We start from the raw sequence: 26,118 nt of genomic DNA on the forward strand, positions 1-26,118 counted from the left end.
GACACTTTTCATAATAAACTTCTTTTGGTAGAATTAAATTCATATTGCTACACAAAACCCAGATATGTTAAGATGAAGGTCTGGTGTAGTAATATAGAGGAGATTATAGCAGATATCCTCTATGGCCTAGTCAAGTTATTCAATACATGGTCTTAGTACAGTATTACCTGCATCCCTGCCAATGCCCAAATGCTCTGCATTATTGAAACCTATTGAATTGTTCAATATATATTAAATGACAAAAATAGTAGTTATATAAATTATATCACTTCTGGAAATAAGCCACTGATTCACTTTGGTTTATCTGTCTCCTTTCTTTAATCCGAATTTAGAAGCCAGTAGATGGAAAATTTGCAAAATATCATTGTTCTGGTTTGGCACACAACTAAAGTTTAAGGGTCTGATCTAGAGTTTATTGAGGCCAAAGGAAGTGCTCCACTGAATGTTGGGCTTTTAGTTGGATTAAGTGACCACATGCATTTATTCCAGAGTGTGGAATAGGCTTGACTTTTGAAAGGCTCAATAATTACGTTGGTTTATGTAAATGACTCTCAAAAATTTTATCATATGAACCTATTTTGTTTGAAAAAAGTTACAAATATTTTATTTAAGGCCTATTTTCCCTTCTCGTTGACTGTATTATCAAGGCAGCCAGTGAAAATATGTCTAACAAACAGTCAAATTCTAAATTGGATCATGTAAAAACCTAAGATCGTCATAGTCTATTTTTTACATAGACTCTATGGGATAATATGCAAAAATGAAGTTTGGGAAAGGTTTTTGCTTTGTAATAAGTGCCTGTATATCAAGAAACTCCATAGCAAACCAAATTTTAACTGCATTATCTTTGTTGTTATGGAAATTAGGACACAAAAGCTTTTTTGTGTAGCTTACATAAAGGAAGTATCTGGTGTTTTGGTCTAAGTATGCTTTATTGATTTGCAGAAATCAGTTTTGTGTTAGAACTGGTTTAAGATATTTTTTCTCTCATTCTAATATTGAGTAATCTCTTTGTAGTTGTAATGTAGTTTGAGTACTCAAAAATGAGAAGTTATTTTACATTTATCAGTTTATAACCATATATAAATGTCATTCTATTTTTGTACACGAAGATGCAACAAGATGCCAGTTCAAACGATTCTGTTCCATTGTTTGCACTGCTTGAGAGTTTGTGTCCATATGTAAACACGCAATTCAATTTATAGCTGTGTGAATAATTTTTCCAAGTCTGTCTCCAAATATTAAAAAACAAACAAAACAACCAACGCCATCCATTAAAATTGTTATTTATCATCAATTTGAGTCTTAATTATTTTCCTGGAATTTAATAGTTATTTACAGCAAGGAAATATTTCTCTTTTAGCTGTTGCATCAGTAAGTAACCCAGGAAATTACACTTCACTTTCTGATTTGTCTTTCCTATTACAGGCGAGCTCAAATCTCTTGCTTCCTGCGCCATCATCGCTGTCACCACACTCCAAGCTTAGCCTGCCAGGCACTCTGAGCACTCCATTGAATCCTCTGTATTCTTTCACTACTAAACATGGTAAGTTTCTTTCTTTATTTCTTCACTCTCTGTAGTAAGCGGGCGATAAATTCCATGAGGATTTTTTTCTGCCTTTATAGATTTTGCTGTGCAGCTCTTTCAGGGAATGTCCTGGTTGCTGTATGTGATAACTGTTTATAAAGGGCAGTGTGATACAGTCCGATACTGATGACGTGTTCCCTTGTAATGCTTTTTTTCTTTAAGCTGTACACTTATTTATTAGTGCTGTAAATTCCTAGAACAGTATGAGATTGCCAGCTATTCTTAATTTAATACTTTAGTAAGTATTAAAATATTATCAAAATATCTTAAACACAGGTACTGAGAAACAATAAAATCATATTTTTAGAAGTATATGTGTTGATATAAGAAAAGCAGTTTACTAAGAAGTATAGTGCTTGGTAGTCTGCAGTTATGTTTAATCTGGTGTTAGGGGGTTGTTTCTAAAGACATTTTGTATTCAAAGATTTTGAGAAAAAGTTAAGCAATGAAAATAATGCAAATTTTTGTGATACTTTGCTAATAATATCTGTTGCATTACTAATCATAATATTTAATAATAAAATTGATGATTTCATGCCTTTTTGTGTCTTTCTGGGCACCTATAAAATAAGACAGAAAATTGGAACCTTAGTTCTAAGTGTTTTTGTTTGTGTCCTTGAGAAGAGTAAAAAGAAGTCCAGGGGGAGGGTGGAATATATAATGAACTAAAAACAGGTAATAGAGATTTAAAATGTAGATAGTAAAGATAGGAATAGTCTCTATAATTACATAGAATTGTCTCCTAAAGGCAATTTTCTTCACAAAGCAAATTATGATTACTTTTTCTGAGCAGCAGGAGAAAGAGTCCTTAGCACGATCTAAAAGATTGACCGCTAGTCTGAGAATTGCTCTTAGTAACTAATTCACAGTGCAAATGACCATACACCAATTAACTTCTGTAATTCTGTTTTTCTGCCTTAACAAAAGAGCTTAGAGCCATAATAATATTAATCTACTGCAGAGTACATGCTTATTGTTTCCAGAGTGTGTAAATTCTACAGAAACAGTAGAGTACATATGCTGTCTTACATATTGTGATTATTTAAAATAAGTGGACTAAGCCTTTAAAGAACATTAACACATACTTTAAGTTGTTTTAAATGGCTATACCTAATATTGCTCAAACCAGTGCATTTTATTGTCTTCAGTTTTATATTATGCAGAAGCACAGATAAACGTGTTGATGGAGAACTTAAATAGCATGAACAAACATAGGTATATGTTACAGCTGTTTATGTGTGCTCCCAATGTAGTCGTTTCCAAAACTGACTTCAAGATGATCCTCAGGTACAGGATATTATTTATGCAGATGAAATGTAGTAGAAAAGAGGTACATTTTAATGGTCTTTCAGCAGTCAATGAAAGCAATGAGAAAATGAAGATTCTTAGGGGGAAAAGACCATAAAAATGCTAATGGACCACTGAAATTGATTTTCCTGTAGGATAATATATTAAAATCCCACTTCTCTGTCATTTTTGGGGCCTTCAAGTTGTTCTACTGTGCTAGAGTTGCTTTCAGTGGAACATATGAGAAAGATTTACTCATGTATTTCATCTTTCCCCATTGGTTATAAAGTGTGAAGATAGGTGCTCGTTTTCATAGCTCCTAACTGCCTGTTTAATTTTACTTATGAATAATAGAAAATCTGTACTTACACAGATCTATTCTTCAATGGATTGTGCTGGAAGCACAAAACCTTTTTTCTTCTGTGTTGTTTTTGTATACATAATACATATGCTTTTCTGTATTTATGTTATTTATTTACTTATGCTGTTGGGATCTCGCATCGCTGACTGCCTGTAATACAGTATCCTTGCGGGTTATATTGGCAGTTCTTCAGTCTTCTCACTCTCACTCTTTCCTCTTACCTTTTGCTGTGTATTTAGTGCTTCTTTGTGTATTTCAGTCTGCATTGGTTCATGGGATGTGTGGAATCCCCAGATGAATGCGGGACTTTGCATTTCCCTTTGAAAAGCAAAGTTGAACTTTGTGGAGGTTCTTGTTGGCTTATTTCTGCAGCCTGTCAAGTTCCCTCTGAATGGCAGCACATCACTCTGGTGTGTCAGTCACTCCTCCCGTTTTTTTTATCATCTGCAAATTTGCTGAGGGTGCACTCACTCCCATCATCCAGGTCGTTAATGGAGATGTTAAACAGTGTGGGCTCCAGTATCAACACCTGGAGTGCACCACTAGGACTGGTCTCTGATTAGATTTCATGCAAGTGCTTACAAATGTCCGATCCCTGCAGCTCAGCCAATTTTCTGTCCTCTGCACTATCTGCTTACACAGTCCAGACTTCATCAGTTTGTCTATGAGAATGTTATGGGAGACAGTGTTGAAAGCCTTGCGAAATTCAAGGTTAACATCTACTGCTTTCCCATCCATGCTATAGAGTACTGTGCAAGAGAGATTGTCCTGGTTTGTGGTAAAATAGGACCAATTTTCTGTTCAGTAATTTTACTTTTCAGCAAAGCCTGTTCTAACTAACTGAACTCTCTGAAATTAACAGACACTTCACTCGCAGAGTGATAAGATCTGATTATTTGTAACTTATGCCAAGGCATGGTATGCAGAGATGCTCCTGCTTATTGCTATAAAAACCAAAGTCAGCTGACTTTGTTATATTCCCCGTTGGAGGGTCGGAAGCAGAAAAGTGTAAAGGGGGTTCGCACCTGTGGGGAGGAGTGGGCAGGACATGTGACCGAAAACTAACCAACAGGGTATTCCATCCCATCTGCATCATCCTCAATATGAAGCTGAGGGATCAAAGGCTCAACCTCTTTCTTCTATGGCCGGTGTCTGAGGAGGACTCTGTCTGGTTTTCTGCCTTTGATCCCAATCCATGTGTTCTGGAATCCAGATCTGGAATGCAGCTCTCGTCCACCTCTGAGTCCAGTCTGGGACTTTCCCAGTGCTTGCTGGTAACGTTATTGTCATCCTGGGAGCTTCATACAATTTTGTATATATTTCATTATTTTCTTTTTAATTTATTATCAATATATCATTAAAAGTAGTTTAGTTTTTTCTAAACGCATAAGTGTCTTTCTCTCTCTTCCTCTTCTCCCTTCCTCTCACCTTCTGGGAGAGGTGGGTGAAAGTATGCGTTGTTTGTTTCAGTGGCCAGTCTGGCCCAAACCATGACAGATACATTTAGAGTTTTGTCAGGAGTACGTTTAGAATTACTAGGAAAAAGTAATGAATTTTGACAAATAGTAATTAACAAAGTAGCACAAAGTAGATACAACACATGGATGAACTTGTTTCTTATGCATTTGTATAAAGCACTTCATTAGAGAGATTTCTTAAAATTTAACAAAATTAATGTAAATTTAAGAAAATGTGTTGTGTACCTTCCTCTCACAAAGACTGTGTTAAATTTCAGAGGAAGCAAACTTAGGTTTTCTTACTGTCCATCCTGATAGCCTGTCAGTTGGAATTTTTCATTAGTAGTGTAACTCATTTTGCCATATGAGGGGTTTTTTGTGTCTGCCTCAGTAAAGCTGCAGCTGTGCTGATAGCTATTTCAATGGTTTGAAAAAATTGCTAGATGTGTGTCTTTGGAGAAAGTCATCGCCTTGGAGTTGGTCTTATTTTTCGCTGTACTCAAATTTCTCCATGTTGTATATAGAGCAGATTACGTTATTCTTACTTGATTATTGTTTAATACGCTTGAGGGAATCTGTCCCTAAAAGTATGTAATGTTTAAGTTTACTGACCTTCTTTTCTTTCTTTTTTTTTTTTAAATAAGAAAATTCATCTGAGACTTATCTTTGATAGCCAGAATTGAGATTTTACCATCCTTGTGCTGTACAGCTCTGCTTAGGCTCTTGCTTCGGCGCTAATTTATCATACCCATCCTGTGGTGCTACTCTGCAGCACTGCACTGTAGCATTATCCAGGACTTTGTCTTAGACATTCCTGTCTTATCCTTGTCATGTTCTCAACTTTATACCTCCTTCCAGCACAACCCATTTCCTAGTTGTTATTTTTTAAACAAATAAGGAAGTATGCAAAAGCTCGAGCTTTCAATTACTCATTCTGTGAGAGACATTAAAATCCCTCCTGGTTTTGTCTTCCCTCCTTAAGATTGTGAGCATCTTTGGACAGTGAAGTCACCTTCTTATACTCTCAGACACTGTTTTGCAGATCTGTGGCATGCCATGAAAGAAATGGCTTGCATTTTCAGTCTTTAGTCAACAGTGACTCTTCAGTAACTCCCACTATGTTCAGGCGTGTTTTCTAAAAGAAGTTTCAGGTTTCAAGTAATTGTAATTAGCAGTGACCCTAATTGTTAACTATGTGGGAGATTGAAGCTCAACTATAAATACTGCACAGATCTTTTCACTAAAATTTTTACTTCAATAAAACCAGTTAATTAAACTTGCTCTTAAATTAATTACGTATGTGCTAGAAACGTGATGGTTCTTGTATCTTTAAAAAAATCTCAAAAACAAAAAACACGACGCTCTGGCAGGGTTGAGAACAATTAGAAATTTTCTCTCCATTAACACAACTGACAGTCAAAGGTATTTTCCACCTGTATAAAGTGAAAGCTTCAAAGTACTCTTTTTTGCTCTCTGAAGATGCTAACAAAACTGACTTCGCGTTTACGTTCTGTGTTATATTTGAGAGACTATTTAAAACTTCTTTTTTGAGTCTCAAGCAAACAGTAAAGTAAATTTCTACATCAAAGGTCAAAAATATTTATACATCAGCTAAATGCTCTTAAAATACTATTTTGATTCTTGTTTTTTAGAAGCAGGAAAAGGACGTACATCAAGTAGCAAAATTCACATTTTTGCAGAGATACTGTGGAAACACTGACAAAAGTTGTATCTTCATATGTATGTTGGTATCATTGATTACTTTTTTTCAATATCTCATACTTTCTCCCCAACTCTATAACATCTATCTTCAGTACCATCTGAGTACTGGAGGATTTTAATGGCTTTGTTTGTTTGTTTTGGGGGTATTTATCTTGTTTCTGACATAATTTTGTGTCACTCAAGGAAGAAAGTGTGTAGAAGGCTAGTTCAGTGTGGCCTTATTCTTTTCATATCTTATTAAGAAACTGTTAGGGAAAAAAAGACTCATGCAAACTATCATTGACAATATATCAAAAGAACAATTGAATTCCATTTTCCTGAATGGCTTAAAATAGCTTAGTTTACTAATTTGAGAATAAACAGTAATAAAATACCCTGAAGAGACTGATATAGAATACCTTGAAAAAATAAAAAACAAAATATGCTGAAAAAAAATATTCTGAAGAGATGTTAAAAAAGATGACAGAGTATATATGAATTGAAGGTTGGGTGTATGTGTGCTATATAGCCCAAGAATAACATGAAATACAGTATTTGTAGTGTATCTCTGGCTGTGTTTGGATACAGGTTGGTGGCATTTTCAAAGAGGAATAACAGAACTGATTGACAAACACAAGATGACTAAGAGAAAGCCTCTGGTACAACCAGCAGTGTTGCCGGCTTTCCCACACTATTGTGGTGAAGTTAGATAATGCTGACCTTGGGGGACCAATTTTGTTTAGTGGGAGTGCCAGTAGGAGCGCCAGTTGGAGAAATCTGTCTACTGGGGTTCAGTCCATGCAGGCGAATTGAATGGCACAAAGATCACTGAACACCTACATCATTTATTTTTGTTATTCTAACATATTATTGTAAATGCTGTATTTTATCAAATTTTAAAATAGGAGTGGAATCTCTTCGTATTAATTTTTTAAGAGAAATAGCTTGAGTGTGTGTAAAAGACTTCTTGTGGAGAAGATAAAGGTAAGAAGAGAACTCTCAATTTTGTCTTAAAAGACTCCGGGTATATCCATTCCCTGTTAAACTATAATGTGTGTTGCCTCATTAGCTCACCCAACAGCTTCATTTAGATTTGTTGTTACGGGGGAAGCAATTAAGCCTGCAGGGCTGCACAGATCAGAGCTATGGAAATTTGCCATAATGCCTAAGTCACTTTGAGAGACTTCTTTTCAGCCCCACATCTTCTTAAAATTGGGGCAGGAGCATATTGTGGTGAAGAGCATCAAATCCATACCTAAAAGTGGTTCAGTACCCACACTATTAGTTGAAAGCGGTTTGAGTGTAATACAAGCTGCTAGGAGGAGTAGGTGGTGATGGAAACTAATTTTCATTACTTTTATGTATGAGAATACTTCCCTTTTCTAAGCAGGTAACACAAAGAAAGTCTCTCGAAGTCATTAGTAGCGGTGAGTCTGCTAGGCTTTTTTTTTTTTTTTGTGATATTAAGAAAATAATGAAGTGACATTGTGAGGATGTCACAAAAGGATTTTAGGAGTTTTTTTTCTCCTATTAACCAAAGGTAATTCCTTAATATTCATTGCAAGGCTTTATTTTAACCATAAAGCACTACATATCACAGAGAAATTGTAATGGATTAAGTTTTATATCCAGTTACCAGAATTTCTCTTTATTTTTCAAAAGAGGGTAAGAGAACTGAGTAGAGACAAAGTACTAGCTCAGCGCCACAGAACAGATCTTCAGCAAGTGTGAACTGACTTAACTACACTGAAATTAGGTAAAAATATTTTTACCAAAAGCAGAAGAACATCATGTCTAAAATGTTTTTTATATATGTCTGTGTGTTAATTTGAATGGGAACTCCCCTGGGGAAAATAATCATTCATTTTAAGATATTGATGTGTCTCACTTTTAGTTAGGGGAAAAGTATAAGAGAGAAGGGAGAAAGAATAAAACTTTTTTATTATTATTATTTGCTCATAGCAGAGTGGAAGAACTGTAAAATTCAACTTAAAAATATTTTTCTCAAAGTTAATTTTCTTATAAAACAACAGAAACATCCATCACAAGATTTATATTTTTTTTATGCCTCTCTGGTTCTTTTATAATCTATTTTGCTATACTATTTACATTTTGAAGGGAAGGCACTTGAAGATTGCATCTCAGTTTCTTGGTGCAAGTAGATTACGAAGACTCGATTGTCACCTGCAGCCGATCTTTACATGTACTTCCCTCATCTTATTTCTTCTACTTAGTCACTAGAGCCACCTCCGGGATGTTCCACCTTGCAGCTGACCTAGGCAGTAAATAAAAATTAAGAGCACCAGGACACAGCCGTGCCCTCACCGAGAGTTGCTGGCAGCTCTGGTGGTTCTGCGGGCGAAAGAACTTCCTTACAGCTCTGCAGCCCTACTGTGCCACCAACATCAGTTACCAGTGTTTTGGCTCAAGACACAAATACAGGACCTTGTTTTAAAGTAGAAGAGCTGAGTGTTTACAGTTATAAAATGAATAGTAAAAATGAATTTTTAATTTGAAAACAAAAGGTGTATAAATAGATTCATCTAACCACAAAAATGTTCCAACAGAATAGTAAAGACACAGAGACAAAAACATTAACATTAATGACAATCTAGTTCTTCTATTTTAAAAGGTTGGTTATACGGTTTCCTCTATCTGATTGATAAGGTGTTATAAATGTCAGAAGAGTTTGTATTTTCTAGTTAAACTTGCTAGAATTGTTTATACTGAGATCAAAGATACACATGTTCCTTTATTATATGTTCTTTTTCATCTTTCTTCTCGGCAAGTTAATTAAAATATTTCACTAAAAATTACACTAAATACAGAGCACAATAACAGCAATCTTTGAAGATTCCAAAAACTTTATCAAAAGAACACCATTTATATTTACTTGAAATTGGTGTATGTTAGGGTAATTACTGCTGTGCCTTCAGGGTAAAGGAAGTACTCTCAGCCAAATTATACAAGGGTGTGGATTAAATGAAGCATTACTCTCTGTTTGGCAGCAGTGGATATAGATTGCAAAATCAGGGTGTGACGTAGTACTGTGGAAAGACTCTGCCAAGAGTGATTTGGCCTGAGTATGCCCTTACTTTCTCAATTATGTGGATTCTAAAACAAGCAAATCTAATTAATTCCTAAGTAGAGAAGTCCTGTTAACTGTTTTCAGTCTGAGCTTGTCTGTATTTTCAGATAGAGCTTGTCTGTAATTTTGGAGCTATTGAGCCACAAGACAGCAAGTGTTGACAAAGAGCATGCTTAAATGCAATTCTAGCTGGTTTCAGAGGTGGAAAAGGTTCTTCTGCTCCAGGACTGTGAGTAAAGTATCAATTCTCTGTCCAGCAGAAAGTTCAGGTCAGCAAGGATGCTGTCTGTACAGCAATAAGCGTGAGTGAATAAGATGAGCAAATTGATCCCTCCTTGTTTTGTTCCAATCCTTCTGTTCCTGTCATTTCCAGAGGAGCAGGGAGGACTGTGCAAAAGACCCAGTAGCAGCCATGGTGTATTGGAGGGAGGCATCTCCCTCTCCCAAGAGGGACCTAGGTCCTTTGACTTCATACCTGGTTTTGACAAGTGAGCAAAAAATGAGTAGATTAATAAATACATAAAATTGTATTTTTAAGATATATTATCCATCCTTTTTTGGTATACATACATACTTTTTCAGCTATGTTTAAAACCCTTTGCTAATTTTGTAGATAGACTTTTATTTGTGTGAAACAACTAAACTTTCATGGATTCATATGCAGCTGCTGTTACCCTTGTAGCTGAAGCATCAAGTTCAGTGAGAGCAAGCTTTCCTCATGTGATTCATTCTACTAATATAAGACCTTTTAAATTAACTTTGGGTATCTGTGGTCCATATTATGCTTTGCAATAGACTGTGGTACCAATGTAGCTTGATGCTGACCATGTTGGTCCTCTAGAAACTAATGATAGAAGATGGTGGCTTGGAAAAGCATTAAGAAAGCTGAAGGCACATACGGAGAAGTGAAGGCCTCTATGGGTGTGTAACTTAGATGATGCTGTTGTCGCACAACCTAGTGATTTGGTATTATTTACCTCAATGTGCTCCTTTGATCCAGATGAAATGAGAGCTTCACTGGAGCCTGCCTCCTCACTGTTGGCTTGCTTTTTTGCTCACTGGAGGTTGTAAGGAACAGTGACTCATGGCTTGCTGGCTTCAAATACGGTGGTAGAATTGCCTTACAAGTTTTCAGGAGTAGAATTCTATTTGGGTGTTTTCTGCAACCTTATGGCACTCTCCAGCGAAGGAACAGATTGCACAGGTTCCTTCCTCGTCTTTTCCCCTCACAAGTAGGGCTCAGTCTCTTCACTTTTTACTTCCTCATCCAGAGAAAAAAGATCTGAATGACACATAGGCAAATTGAAAAAAAACCTCTTTAGTCTTTCCTGCTTACTTGACCCCAGGCTTTGGGGTCAGAACTTGTGTTTTGGAATATATATTGATTAATTAGTGATAACTTTTCATCTTTTGTGTCCAGCAGTTCAATCTAACAGTATTTTCAGCCCAAATATATTTGCTTCAGATTTGTCTGTTTCTGCATAAAACGCAGAACCTACAGGAGAAGAAAGGTAACTGTGCTACTGTTATTTGGAAAATCTGGAGTGCAGTGCCCGCTTAATAAACATCTGTAATATACCACATCATGTGTACCTTGATAACAGTACTTCATTGGAAAGTTGTTTTCCTTGTGCTAAAGAGCATAAAGGACAGTTTCATCTTTTTTTGACTACTTGTACATGTAAAGGATTTTCAGCAATTGAAATTGTGGTTTGAATTAAGAATCTCCCTGCAAATCAGCTTTTCTTAACAAAACAAATTATTTTCAGGGTAAGTTCCAGGAATCCCACAAAGAGAACAAGGTGTGTCCAGGGTTGTCTGTATCACCAGTGCTTGAGTTAATAATTTGGCACATGTGAATGTTTAAAAACCATCTAGGAAGATTTAACAAACAACTGTGTGCTTTTATGTGAACAAGGCTAGTAAGGCATATGCTTTGAGTCTCAAACTCCTAGAGTGTTACTAGACAGTTTTCTGTGCTTTGTACAGTTGTTTGGTCCTTTTGAAGAAACAAATGTTTGTCTAGCAGTTAGCAATTAAGTCAGTTTTAAAGAAACCTAGATATTATTCACAATGCATAATGTATAGAAATGGGTTACTTTCATAATAAGCTATAGAGAAGAATTCTCTGTCCTTGAATATTCAGACCTCAACAATGCCCTTTTTCTTACTGATGAGTACGAAAACTTTGCAGTTGCTGCTTTCGTGTGGGTTTTGCATTACTGGAGATGCAGTATGAGCATAGTCAGTAGCAATTTTAGCTGCTGCTGTTAGTCAAACCAGAGAGGATGGATGGTGTAATTAAGCTTCTGTGTTAAAATATTGCAATTTTTATCAGTTTGGCACTACCTGTGTGATGATGTGAAAAAAGCTCTCATGTTGTAACTCATTGTATTTCATGATACTATAGAAAATATTTAGTCAAATTATATCTTTGTATTCATTCTGAATTTAATTTTCATTAATGTTTTTGTTTAGACTTGCTGTGCAAATACTCTTGTTTGTAAAATTCCTCTGCAAATAAGATACAAATTCACTGGATAGGACTGTAACTTTTACTTGCTGGCTTGATGCTGAGATAGTGTAAAATCTTACTTTCTTATAAGACCAGTTGCAGTGATTTGGGTTGCTGATTGAACCTTGGAGAGAAGTTTGTTCTCTCCAGGATATCCAGAGTTCTGGAAATGTGGTCTTAGCCCAAAGCTGGGCTCAGTCTCTTTATGAACCTGTCTTTCTTTATTTTCCACCTTTTACTTCTCCTCAGATCAGGTACCACCTTGTAAATGAAAGGTACTATTGCCTCCTAATGTTCTTTGCAAATAGTTTCCTTTCTGTGCTCATTTTTTGCATATCCTCCACCTAGGACCCAAGGAAAAATCTGTCTAGAACAGTTTGCTTTTCAGCTCTTCATCAAGTGATAATTCAAGCTTTCTACCAGGGTCTCCTGTACTAGAAGGGAGCCCTTAATGGACAAGTCATCTTTTTCACTTACTCCAAACTATCATAACATTTGGTATCTGCATATTTGTATAACCAGTGTAACTTCTGCTAGAGTACTTGCATGGTAGCTGAAGGCTGAGAGTATAGCAACAGTGATACTTTCTAAAAAACATTCTAAAAATCTACTGCCATAAAAGTAGTAGCAGGTTGCTACTGCATTCTAGAAAACGTTGTGGACCTTGTAAATGAAGGAAACTGAAAAATCAATATCATTGAAATCTGTGCACAACTGGATCTGCAATGTGTTGCTTTAATGTTGGATTTAACTTTTCAGCACGTTTTCCTCTGTAATGCATGATACCAATATTGTTCTCAAGCTTTTTGTCATATATTGTTTACACAGAAGTGTATTCAGATTTTGTTACTAAAGTTGCTACAGGCCACCATTTTATTTCCATTTGCAGCTGGAAACAAATCAGAACTTACTTATTCATACATGTTCTAATCACTGATATGTAGAAAAACTCTTCTTGTAGTTTGTTCATAAATTGTCTGAAAACTCAAAAGTGCATGCGCAAAAACCTACATTTGGTAGGTTGGTTTTGTTGCACACACATTCTCATGAAATATCCGAATAATCTAGTTCATGAACTTCAAATGGAAAATAAACTTGGGAATGTATTTTAAAGACATAGGCTTCTATTTCTGAAAATACAATAATAAGTGTATCTGCTAGAACTTTTTTTTTCCTTACTCTTTTGATTTTAGACCATATAAAAATTCTTATGTAATGGTTTCCTGATTTAGTGTCTGCCAATGGTCCTGCGTTTTTCAGCTTTATTAATGTATGAATTGTTTGGCAATGTCGTGGAATTTTCTGGTAATATTTTCTCAAAGTTAATATTCAGTACTGGCTGAAAGTGATAATTTAATGGAGAAAGTAGGCTCAGTACTAACTACTTGTGGCTAATTCTGGTCGTGATAAAGACCTGAAATACCAAGCTGACTTATTTTTTCCAGTATACTGCATATGATGTTGCTGATACTATTTTTCCTTGAACGCAAATGTTAGAGAAATGCTACATATGTTCTTCAAGCAGTTACAAGATTATTTTTTTTTTTTTTTTTTTTTGGTCAAGACTTGATTTGACATTGTGAGGCTACTGGGTAATATAGAAACTCAGTAGTTCATGCAGTAACTGGCTATTTTTTCTTAGCTGAGAAGACTTTGCATTGCAAAAATGTTAATGGCTGATTTTGAAAAGTATTTGTGGTATTCTAAGCATATTTTCAAACCTACCGCTTTCCATTTGTGGAGCAACAGGCTAATTTAGTTTAAGTAACTGTGGGTAACTAGCCATTGCTGAATTTCAGTTGTGGGAGGAACCATGCAAAGTAAATTACTTTGTTTTCTTTCCTTGCATAATAGTAATTCTTTTATCCCTATTCAAGTATTGTTTTTAAAGACATGAGTAGACCTCCTGAGGTCAGTAGATGCTAGACTTTGAGAGTTACAGATAGAGTTAAGTTCTGTTTAGTTGTATTACATAGAAATTAACTGTACTAATAAGCAGAATTTAACTGTACTACCTATTTTTAGGAAACAGATAAGCATAAATCCTGCTTAAGAGTTTCATTTCATCTGATTCAGGGAGGGTAAGCTAATGCAGAAGCAAAAATATTACCAAACCCAAAAGTGAGGGTTGCTGTTTCAGTGTTGGGCGTCCACAACTGTAAGGGACTGCAGTTTCTGTATTTCACGAAGTATTTTTTGATGGGGTAACACCACAAGCTTTATTTAATATAATACAGAATAAGTTTCTTTTCAAATTTAATTTAGCTTGTTTGCTTTTAAATAGTCCTGGTGAGCTTAGCAAAACTAATAATGACTTTCTTAGGATATCTGCAGCACTAGAAGAAAAATAACTCTTATTAATACAAAGTATGTGTCATAGTCTGCGTTCTCCTTACATCTTTTTTATCTGCTATCTAGAACTTGTAAATAATATTGCCAATCTGATTTCAGAATGCTGATGATATCTGTGCAGGCTTATTGCTGTTTGCTGTAAAGTCACTTTCTGTTCTCTGCATTGTAGAAACAACTGGATGCTATAACCCCTGCTCATTTTCAGTTGTATCTACTGCCATTATGATGTAACGTTAGAGGTTGTCATAAATTAGCACGTTCCTGATTAGCATGAATTCAATAAATGTTCTTTACTTCAAAAGAATGCTTGGGACACGTGCTACTACTTGTATTGTTTATATATGGTACTGCAGAAACTTAGCATTTGCAAGAAAAATGTAAGATGATGATTTGATAAGATTACTCAGAAATAATTAGGTGGGTGTGTAGGCTGCTAAATGTATTTGATTTTAATCTGTAATTAAAAAGTTGGATTTTTTAATTGTTTTTGTGATGCAATAGTTTTTACTTCATTATACCTTTTGTAAATAGGGGCCGAATTCTGCCTGTTCATTGTGCCTAAGCACAGGATAAACGTACTCATATGAAACAGTATTCTTCTCAAAGCCAGTGACAGACTATCTCCATAGTTTCTCCTGGAGGATTAGTCTAAGATTCAGGGCACAGAGTACAGGGCACATGTTTGTGTCCTTGTACACCTTGAACCAGGAATGAAAATGATGGCTAACCTTGAATGAATATCTCTATGCATTCTTTTGGCTGATGGTAGATATAATTATATTGTGGGATATGGCACTGCCAGAAGCATAGTGTTTTCTTCGTGTTAGTGCTGTCTGATTCTGAGGTCTCTTACATGAAGATTGGAATTAGGTGATGTTACAGTGAAGGTATCTGTCTGTGGATCTACAGGTGTGAATTCAAGCCTTGCTCCATTCCACTGCTCCAGCGTTCACTGAGCTCTGCTGCAAGGGCGTACTTGGTCATTTGGGCCAGGCAATCAGAGACAACCAGATGCAGTAGCTAGAGTTAACTGCACCGGTCCTTGGTTAAGAAAGTTACTGTGTTCAAGCAAACTAGACCAGTTGTCTTTCTCAGTTTAGGAGGACTGTGACTGCCTCATGGTCTGAGAAGCCAGAGTTCTCCTAATACCTGGAGTTGGGGCATCTACTGGAAAATTAGGTGCTGGTGTGAAAGAAGCTGCAGCAATATGTGTGGAACTGCATGGTACTGAATTGTGTAACTCGCTAGAGTTACTTTTCTGGATAGCTGTTTTTAATACCAGCATTTAGTAAACAATTGGTTAAAAAGGTAAATATTGCCCAGGGAGACCTTATAGCAGCTTTACAGTGTCTGAAGAGGGCCTACAAGGAAGCTGGAGAGGGACTTTTTACAAGGGTATGTAGTGATAGGACAAGGCTTCAAACTGGAAGAGGGTAGGTAGCTTTAGATAGATATCAGTAAGAAATTTTTCACTATGAGGGTGGTGAGACACTGGAACAGGTTGCCCAGGGAAGCTGTGGATGCCCCATCCCTGGAAGCGTTCAAGACCAGGTTGGATGGGGCTTTGAGCAACCTGGTCTAGCGGGGAGTGTCCCTGCCCATGGGAGGGGGGTTGGAACTAGGTGATCTTTAAGGTCCCTTCTAACCTAAACCATTCTATGATTGCATACTTTTTAATTGAAAGCTTATCCTTCTGTGCAGACTTTTCTGTATAGTATAATATAGTATAGTGTTGTGCATGGCAACCACAGCCTGATCTATTGATATAAGTTCCCAAGTTTCTTTTATTTTATTAGTTTACAAGCTTTCATTGTATTAATGGGGATGGGGAAGGGAAACAATAAGTTTTGCTGTTCCACCTATCAGCACAGTTCTGTTTTGGCTTAAGTGTGTTTGGGGGGTGTTGGTTTTTTGTTTTGGTTTGGTTTTTTTGTAATTGCCATATAGATGAGTCTCTGCACTAACTGGAGGAGTGACATCTGGCAGCAGCAGAGCTAAGGTTTCTCTCATTGTTTTTAAATGTATGTAGCATGAAAACAGCTCTCATGTCCAACTGGTAAAATAAATTAACATAAGTTTCTCTATATAATTTATAGAAAGTACGACAGTAAATGAAGAGGGATTTTATTTGTCTGATAGATTTTATGGTTTGATTTTAAGTGGATAGATTTAGGTTAACAAATTGGAACATGACTTAGAAAATGGGAATGACATTGAGGAGGTAGTTTAGTCTTTTCCAGATGCTCTGATGGAAGAAAAAAGTGGGGAAAAGACAGGGAGAGGGCTAGCAACAACATAGGCTCAGCTGACGTTGAGTAGACTTCTGTCAGTGCAGAATACATTGGAAGAATCTTATGGGTGTTTGTAGAAGTCCTTTGCATTCAGTAGTGATGCCATCGCAGCACTTCTGTATCTACACTTAAACATAGCATGTGAGAACGGTCTATTTTGAGAATATACATTTTAAGTGGCTTGCAAGATACGAGCTCTCAAGAGAATTAACTATTTCCTTTGGCGTCATATTAGTTACAAAGAGAAAACTATTTTAGAAATAATGCTAAAAATACTCTGTTCCTTGTCTCACTTTGAATTGCTTTTGAATGTAGTTTTCTTGCTCTACCTTCAGTCAAATGTGTTCCAAGTAGTTTTAAAAACTATGATACATATTAAACTTCATTGAAACAGTTTTTAATACGCTTCCCTCCTGTTGATTCTCGTGCTCAATTTGGAATATGTTCAAAATCATAGGCGCTAGACTAAGTTATGTAGAGCAGAAATTGAAGTGGGTTTTCACCTACAGCATTGGATATTAGTAAAACATCTGTTTTGCTGGTAAAACAAAAAGGTACGCTTGTGTTAAGTGCATGCATCCATTCCTTTAATTTTATGTGAACTGCATCTGAAAATGTTTGCGGTGGGTTTTGAAAGTATTTGTGATCCTGTGTTTAACTAAAGGAAAACAGGTTCTTATCCAATATATAAACAATCTTTTTATTTAATGAATTCTGTTTGATCTATTAAAGCATAATTGTTGTGAGGATAAAGCCTTTGAGGGAAGATTAATATATATTTAGATCATTAGAAAATGATCTTCTTTCTCTTATATCTAGCTTGAAAAACAAAATTACAGAAAGAACTGAGTAATACTGCTCTGAAAGCTTTAACTTTCGAAAAAAAACTCAAAACTTTCCTTTGAAGCCTCGAGTAGAGGTTATACTGCATACTAAAAGGTCTTTTTGGTCACAAAGGTCATACTTTTGAATAGGTGACTGTGCTGAAAACTTAATTCTGTTTACTGGGAACAGTTTTAAAACCACAGAAGATCGGTAGGAAAAGGACTGAGCTGATATACACATATTCGTTTCATATCTGAGTTGACTTTTTTCCCCAGTGTTTGTTGTTTATTTGCGTGTATTTTAACTATGCCATGTTGCAAGAGGCCACAATATTAATTATAAGAAGAATGTCTGCAATAAGAAATACCATTTCCTAGAGGCATAGTTTATTTTCATATTTTCAAGATCTGTTTGTGGGGTTTTTTAGACATTAATAATTAGTATAAAGTAAAATTAAATTAAAAATAGAATAATGTGGAACTGGAATAGGTATGGGTTTTTTCTCTCGGGATGCTTTAGAGGGGTTCATCACAGAAATGTCTGAATATTACCTTTTTTTCAGTTTTATTAGTTATCTGTTCATTGGTGTTCTGTGATTTTCTGACGGTTTTTCAGGTTAAACTTTTGGATTATTTCATTAACTGTAGATTCCAGGAGACTGTAATCCTTGGAGATTTGTGATGCACAGATACCTTTATTAATAAACAGAATTAATTTATTAACAGCATTTCACAAAGGGAGAAAAAGCCTTCTTTTGAAAAGGTAATTAAAACATAAATTCTGTAGTGAGCATTCTCTCAGTCTCTATTAAAAGAGGAAATTTTCATATAAATGTTGAAGATTAGGTGATTCTAGGCACCCAAATAGAGTAGTGCAATTATTTGACTCTTTAGAAGGCTCTGTTCCCTGTTCTGGCTCTTTTGCTATTAATTAAAAAAAAAAAAAAATAGCTAAAGATGCTGTAATTTAATAGGAAGAGGTTTTAATTATTACAAGTGCTATTTTGGGGCATTGTTGCTGTTATATAAATTTCTGTGTAAATCCAATCTGTTTGGAAGTGAACTCATCTACTTCCTGTGTATTTCAGCATGACTGTTTACAACTTGATCAATTCACACTGGTGTGCTTATATAGAGCAGAGGGTAGTTTTTTTACTGAAAGCATGCAATAAAACTGGGGACTTGGTAGTACAGACGTGTTTTGGACAGGAGGACAACTACTTTGTTTCTGTCGTCTTCTTTTCTCTTTATAGTTGCAGTTCTACTGGCAGAGAATATATTGCCAGTAGTGACCCAGGGGAACCAAGGATAGACTTTCAGTTCACTGTTCAAATTGTACAGGAAACCAACACAGTTTCAGACTCCCTCTCAAAGCAGGCAGCTACATTGTTTTTCAAAGGTACCAACTCCTTGGCAGGCATTTAACTAAAGTCAGCACATCCTTACATTCCCAAAAGTGTTGTAGCGAGAGGATTATGTGGACCATAAACAAGAACTGTCCTGCTGTTAAATTGTGTCAACATGAAAATTCTGATCACTTGAGAAAAAGCAATAGCATCTATTATTTTGAGACATCTAACATTGCATTTAGACATTAGCAGTAGGTTCTTCTAGAAATAATTTATTCTCGTGTAAAATTCCATATAAAGGAAACCACTGAAGAATCAATGCAGAGTAATAGGAAATACAGTAATTGAAAAGTTAATACTTTCATAGGGAAGATTAGCTTCTCAAGACATACAGGGTTTTGAAGGTGAAGACAGCAAATGCTGTTAAGAAAGAAGATTGTTGGAGAGTTCAAGTAAACCCTCTGCCCTCTGGATCAATAAAAATGCTTCTTTATTAATGATTCTGAAGCATTCTTGAGGTAAGACAGTCTAGATTAACCTGGGTGTCGTTTTTTTCAGGTTTGACCTTGCAAGGGATTTAATGACTTTTACATAAGCTCAGGCTAAGTGAGAGTCCCAACAGGTCCCAGTGTCCTGTAAACTTCATTTTTGGATGAAGTGGAAGTGTCTTTCTGAGATCCTGACCTCAATTTCAATACCTGACTATGGTAGTTGAAAAACTTTGCTCAGCCTGGATCAGAGATAGCCAAAGCAAGCACTGCTGAGGCTGTTAGTCACACCTGCTTAGTGTCATTTACGTGCTTCGTCAAGCATGGAACCACGTCAAGCCAATAGCTGTGTAAAATTGCTTTAAAAATCTACTGCATCAATTGAGAAAGAAGGGATGGATATTCCCTTGGTTTTGCTGAATGGACCTTGTTTTGTGAATGAGGAAGACTTGAACAGGTTGGTTTTGGGATTGTTTTTTTTAATATGACTGTTCTGAATGTAGGAGCTCCTAAAGGAATGCTTGATAACTCAAAACAACTAATGAATGACACTAAAGACTAGTTTGGGGTAACCAATAGGCATGATCAATATGAACAAATAGCATTAACTCTGTGGAGCCTAGAATATTTGGACTCGAGTACGATGGGATCTATTTAGTGTTTACACCTCAAGCGAAGTAATAAGAATTTCCTTCTTATTTTGGAAAAAGGCCCCAGTCATGGAAAAATGCTGTCAAAAGCAGCTGCTAGAATTCAGTACAGCACTCCTTATATCTTTGAGTTATGCATCTGTCTCTTTCCTATGCTTGCAGCAGAACAGGTCTGCACTGCCCTTTAGTGAGGCTTATTTGGAGTCTAACCAAAAAGTTTTCACCTGACAAGCAGCTAAATGTAGAGACTGCATAGGAGTACTTGCATACATAAACATACAGTCCAGAAGTACTTGGAGGTAATATATCTCTTCCTTAGAACAAGAAAGTCAATGATATTACTGATAAAAGTAGAGACTATTTTTTTTTTTATTTAAAGTTTGAAGATTTTTCCAAACAAGCAATTGCTTTCATAATATATTTTCTATAGCTTTTATTTTAGAATGGGTTTTTATGAACTGGCACAACACTACAATGCTCAAATGGAAAATCTTGTGGTAGAATACTTAGCTGTATGTAAAATATCTTTTTGTCATGCAGACATTTCATTGGTTTGAGTTTGGGTTTTTTTTTATTTAAAGAATTAATAACGACACTTGTATGCAACAGTATATCCATATGTAGTATCATCTCTGTAGCGATTTATTTTGTAACTCTATGAGTATGTAGATAAAAAATATTAATAGGACTAATATTCCCACTGACTTTTGATGTTATTGATGAACAAATGTTTTAACAAATAGCTTATTTGGAAAAAGGTAAGCTTCAGGTCTACCATCTCTGAGTATGGGTTGAATTCAGAAAACGGTTTCTATTCTCATCTCTTTCCTCTTCTGAAAAGTGATTGGAAAAAGTAATAAAAATCAAAGTAAACCTTTCAAAATTAAGTATTTCATAATTTATACAAGCTTTTTTGAAATTAAGAGCACAAATTTTTTAATTCATACACAAAATTGAAAGCCAAGTGTTGCACTTGTTTAGGAGTTCTCACAAGTGAAAAATTATTCGCATGCAGAAGATCTGCAGAAGCGTGGTTTAACTATGATTGATTGAGCTTGCAGCTTTTATTATATTTAGAAATATCTAAATAACTTATTGATTAAACATTTACAAGTAAATCTCCTGTGAAAGTCAAAACCACAAGGCTTTTGAAGGTATACTGTGGGTGGAGTTGTTCAGGCTTCCTTGTGGAGCTATGCCAGTACATGGGAATCTGAAAAGTCCTCTTTATTCAGATACTGGACTCCTTAGGAGTAGGCTTTTGGAATGGCAAATGAAAATGAATTTTCAGAACTTATTTCTCTTTGAAAACAAAACTTGTTTCAAATCTAATATCTCACAGAGAAAATCCAGTGAACTTAACTCTGTGTTGTCTGGCATCTCTATACATAAGAAAGCATTCTCCAATGAAGCGGTAGCATTTTTCACTGTCGTGTTCAACAATTTTCAGATTTTCGTATCTTTTCTTTTTAAGATGTTTTCTTAAGTATACAGCTGAGGAGACCAATAACAAAAAGATAAATCCATAGATGATGAAAGCATTTTCCTGAGCTTAGTAGTTAACATAGTAGTTTGAAAAGAAAAGAATTTACAATTACTTGTTCAAATGCACTATGTAGAGAGTGAATAAAATAAACAGCAAGATGTGTTGTGATAGGAACTCAGATGATCAAAGGGAGCTACTGAATAGGCATAGTTATTCTTTCAGATAAAATAAGGAAGTAATTCCTTTGAGAGTTTTTGTGATCATTTCTGTTGGAAAACTTTGTATGCATTACTCAGAAATTCAATGAAGAGAAAAGCAATACGGTCTAGATAATAGTGTCAGCTTTGAGCACGAGGTGGCATGTGGACGTAGCTTGAGCTATTTCTCCAAATCATTTGAATGGAAATATTGGATTAGTTAACCTTGTGTCAGGTCTGTTAGTTAAATAAACCCTCCAACTGTTCCTGACTGAAGGATGCATAGTTGTGACTGAAAGATGCTGCTGCTTTTCATTAGAATTTTGTCAAACATATCCTGCTAACATAATGATTTTAAAATAAAATGGTTTATTCGATGGAAAAGGATAACAAGCAGAAAATTCACAGCCTTTTCTTTTCACAGGGTGTTTCAGCCCAGTAGGAAATCCTCTTAGCCGAACACTATTGCGTAGACTACAGACGGTAAGGAATTCTGTCTTTGCATTTTTTTGAAATTGATGTTTAACTATAAAATGCCATTATTCACAAGTTCTCATTGTGGGGAGGTGTTTTTTTTTATCCTGTCTTTATCCACAAAAGAGGTATCTTCAAGCAAATTGTCTACACGAGCAAATAAGCTTTTGCTGCAGCCAGCTGGTAGTGAGATCAGATGTCTATAAATTAAAAGCTTTCTATTTTTTCATGATTTACTTTTTGTTGTTTAGAAATAAATAAACTAAAATCACAGCCCTGTGTTTTTGATTATTACTAAGAATACAGGCATTGATAAGTAGGGAGAGAAAGCTGAAACAACAACTTGAAATTGAATCCTATTTACAGAGCCATGCTTTCATTGTTTACTCATACTTCACCTTTTTGTAACAAGTGAAATCACAGCCATCCTGTTTATTTAATTGCTTATCTGTTAAATATTGATTGGACAGTTCTGGTAATTATATTTTTTCCTTTCTTTATTTCTGGTTTCCTGATCACCGTAATAAAACCCTAGCAAAATCTGTATGTGCCATTAATTCCAGCTATACACTTGATAAACCTGGATTAAACACAAAACATATGAAGACACTAGTGACGGAAAAAAAAGTTTTGCTTCTGAATACTGAACGTGTGTGGCTCTAGAAAGCTGGGCCTGTTGTACTGGAGATGTTAATTCTCCTGCACCCATGGACAGAATGCCATGATTTAATATTCTGTCTTAATTGCATGCTAATTGTAATTTTTCAGAGAGATGTTAGAAATGGACATAAATTAACTTGGATCATTTATAGCTGTTTTACAATTTGGACTTGGGCTTTTGGTTAGGTTTAGGTTTTGTTTGGACCTACCTTATTTAACAGAATCTGTTAACAGAGTTGTGGAAAGCTTGTAAGATACACAGGATTCACCAAGAAATTTTGAAAGTATGGTTTTATGCTGCTAGTTTGTTACTGGCTAAATGGTTCTTGTTTTCACATTTTCAGTTTTTTAGCCATCAATATGCAATTTTTAGGAAAAAGTTTAAATTGTTCAATCAGTATTTTAGTGTTCTCCATCACAGAAAGCTCTATAAGCATTTACAGGATGAACTGTTCTGTAAAATACTAAATAGCAGCAAACTTTTTTTTTTTCCCTCAGAGGGTTAAATTAAGTTTTTGAATATTTTTTTATTTTTCTGTTATAAATGCAATCATATATATGTCATAAGCGCAGGTAAGCTGAGTAATTTATATCAAAGTAGCATATTTACAAATGACAAAATAGTTGAAGAGGTTTTAAATAATTTCCGGAGCTGGAGTATTTCACATGCTTCTGAATTGATCTTTTTTCCCCTTTTTTTCTTTTATTTCTTTTTTTTTTTTTTTTTTATCCCTGTAGGGTTAACTGCAGCAGCTGTGTTTGCATTTCTGTTTTCTATTTGGACATTGCAGGTTTCAATAAAGTGCAGCCTGGCACAGTTTTGGGTTTTTTTTCCTCTAGGCAGATTATAGATTCCCATGCTCATTAAATATGGAAGGACTGTAATCAAATAAGGATTGTACTCATTTGAAGCCTAAGGAAGTAACTTTACAGTGTCTACAGACAGATTAATTAAGGCCAAAGAAGAGTACATTATCCTTAGCAATTGATACTTTTAGAATCATTTTAATTTAGCTATTAATGCTGTCCTTGAACTTCTGTTTCCCATAGACGAAATTTGTACAGTTAGGTGTCCTGAGCTAGGAGTGTGTTGACAATTAATTGAACTGGAGAACAAGAACAGAAATACGACAATGCTAATAATATTCAATTATTTTATGCTAAGTCTCAGCTTATTTAGCGTTTCGTTTAAAACTTAAATTACTGGGGTAAAGAGATTGCATGACATTCTTAGGGAAAGAGAGGATTAAATAAATTTCTGACCGTCGGGTTCATAAAGAAAAATGAAAATAGTGGAGCAACTGTAAAAGCACAGGTTCGTTCTGAAAACTTTTACAAGTTTTAAATACTACCTCACCTCTAAGCCAGTCATGGCTTTTTGAGCACTTTAAGTTCATTTCTTATTTTGTCTCCTTTAAAAAAACCCCCAAACTGCCATAAAACAACAAAAAGAAGCCCAAAAGCTAACAGTCTCAGAACTTAGGCTATTACACACTGAGGCACTGATTTACTGAACAGACAGACAAAGCTTTAACACTCATTCCCTGTGTCTTTACTGGAGTGTTTGCACAAGTAACGCTCCCAGTTTCTCTTCCATTCTGGCAGATAGCAGGTATAAAGAGGTGGCTTGGAGAGAAGCAGTGGCACTGTGCAGCATCCAGGAAATAGATGTTTGTCCTTCACGTCACCAAATCTGTTATTCTAATGGAAAAAGAAGGAAGGGTGACTTTGGCCCTGTACGCACACACACTGGGGTTCACCCCGGCATGTGTAGTGTCTGCCTAAGATTAATCTTAGAACAGCTTATTTTCCAAGTGTAGTTATTAAGAGTTAATAACTAATTAGAAGTGTGACTTAATCTGTATGTTTATTCTGCTACAGTGAAGAATGTGTTTAAATATAAGGAAGAAGCATACGAAACCACTGGTGTAGACTGTACGTTTTTCAATATTATTTTTTTCTTTAAACTTTGGTATTGTGGTATATGAAATATATTTGTTTAGTAGTAGACATGAAATGCTGAAACTTTTACAGAAAAGGCGTTAATAACATATCACTTGTTCTTAGTGCTGCTTCTCCTAAGGGAATGAATGCTATCTAATGCCCAAATCCTGTTGGCCGCTATATATGAAGAAAAGCAAAACCACAATCACTGAAACTGCCTAATAAAAAAGAAGCTATAAACTTTTAATTAGTGCTATTATCAGGAATTGGTGACACTTGGTATGGCAACTTATTTATCAGTTTGCTCTTACCTGCAATGCTCTTCTGTATTAGTGCCTTAAAACATTTTTTTGTTTGTTTTTGTGTTAGAAATGTCAAGGATACGTGGGTTAGTCATGAATAATCAGCATGATATTCCACAGTCTAGAACTCTGCGTCAACTGCTGGATCTATTTATCTTCTTCTGAGGGTGTTCTTTACGTGAAAGCTCCTAACAGCTTTCTTCAACCAAAATCAGTGTGTCACAGCGGGCTTTTTCAGCAAGCATTTTGTTCCTGTTTCTCACAGATGGCCTGCCTCCTAAAAGAGCAGCTCCTCAGAACATAACTGTAGCCCCATATCTCTTCCAATGCAAGAAAAGTTTAACTAGTTTCCATCTTGCATTGAGAAAAGGAGACGTTAATATTCTATTAAGAATGGTGTATTCATACACTTCAGTATGTCTGTTGCTTTTTTGGAATCCTGAAAATGTGGTTTAATCTTGTGACACAACATAAAATGATGTTTCTAAACTGAAAAGTCAGTAGTTTTGGCTGGGCGTTACTTGCAATGTAACTGGGAGTTGGCACTATTTGAGAAATGGCACGAGATGCCAGAGGCAGCTCTGCTGCCTTGCAGTAGGTACATTTGTGGTAGGCAGCCGTGGCAATTCCCCTCTCCCACTGGAAGTAGGATGTGTGTGCAGCCCGTGACATACTCAGCGTATGTCTTTAAGAGGAAACTCTTTGGATTGTTGTTGCCTTAAAAATGTAACTTGGTGTCTGAGAACATTCAACATAGTCTCAGGATGACTCATGGATTTTAGCTTGTTATTTCCAAACAGCTCCCTCTCTTCAAGCTCTTCTTAGGTTTAGTGTTTGAGAGCACATAAATACTTTATTAAAAAGAGAGAGAGACAGATTGAGACACAATAATGGGGCAATATGAGTACCTGAACTAGATACCTAAATAATACTGCTAATAATTCTGATGAATCATTTTTGAGCAACAGGAGGCACTCCCATCCCACAGGCTAAGCACATTGCCTGCACAATTCTACTAACCTTGAGAATGGAAAATGAGAATTAGCTGAAACCTGTAAGGCAGTGCGAACTACCAGTAGACCACTAAACAAGCCACGTCTTCTG

The 26,118-nt window shown here is 35.7% G+C and overlaps 1 protein-coding gene across 10 annotated transcripts in view; it reads left to right on the forward strand.

Moving 5' to 3' along the window:
- Window positions 1-26,118, forward strand: part of AHI1 (Abelson helper integration site 1) — a 94,564-nt gene that overhangs the window by 46,493 nt on the left and 21,953 nt on the right. For all 10 annotated transcript variants that reach the window (XR_008465363.1, XR_008465362.1, XM_054194961.1 and 7 more), the window contains exons 19-20: window positions 1,429-1,546; window positions 22,059-22,117. Coding sequence is in view for 8 of the 10 variants with exons in the window: in XM_054194961.1 (XP_054050936.1) it covers window positions 1,429-1,546; window positions 22,059-22,117 (177 nt within the window). In the remaining 2 variants the exon portion in view is untranslated. The remainder of the gene's footprint in view (window positions 1-1,428; window positions 1,547-22,058; window positions 22,118-26,118) is intronic.

The sequence above is a fragment of the Rissa tridactyla genome, chromosome 3 (assembly GCF_028500815.1).
Source record: "Rissa tridactyla isolate bRisTri1 chromosome 3, bRisTri1.patW.cur.20221130, whole genome shotgun sequence".
Classification (NCBI taxonomy): Eukaryota; Metazoa; Chordata; class Aves; order Charadriiformes; family Laridae; genus Rissa; species Rissa tridactyla.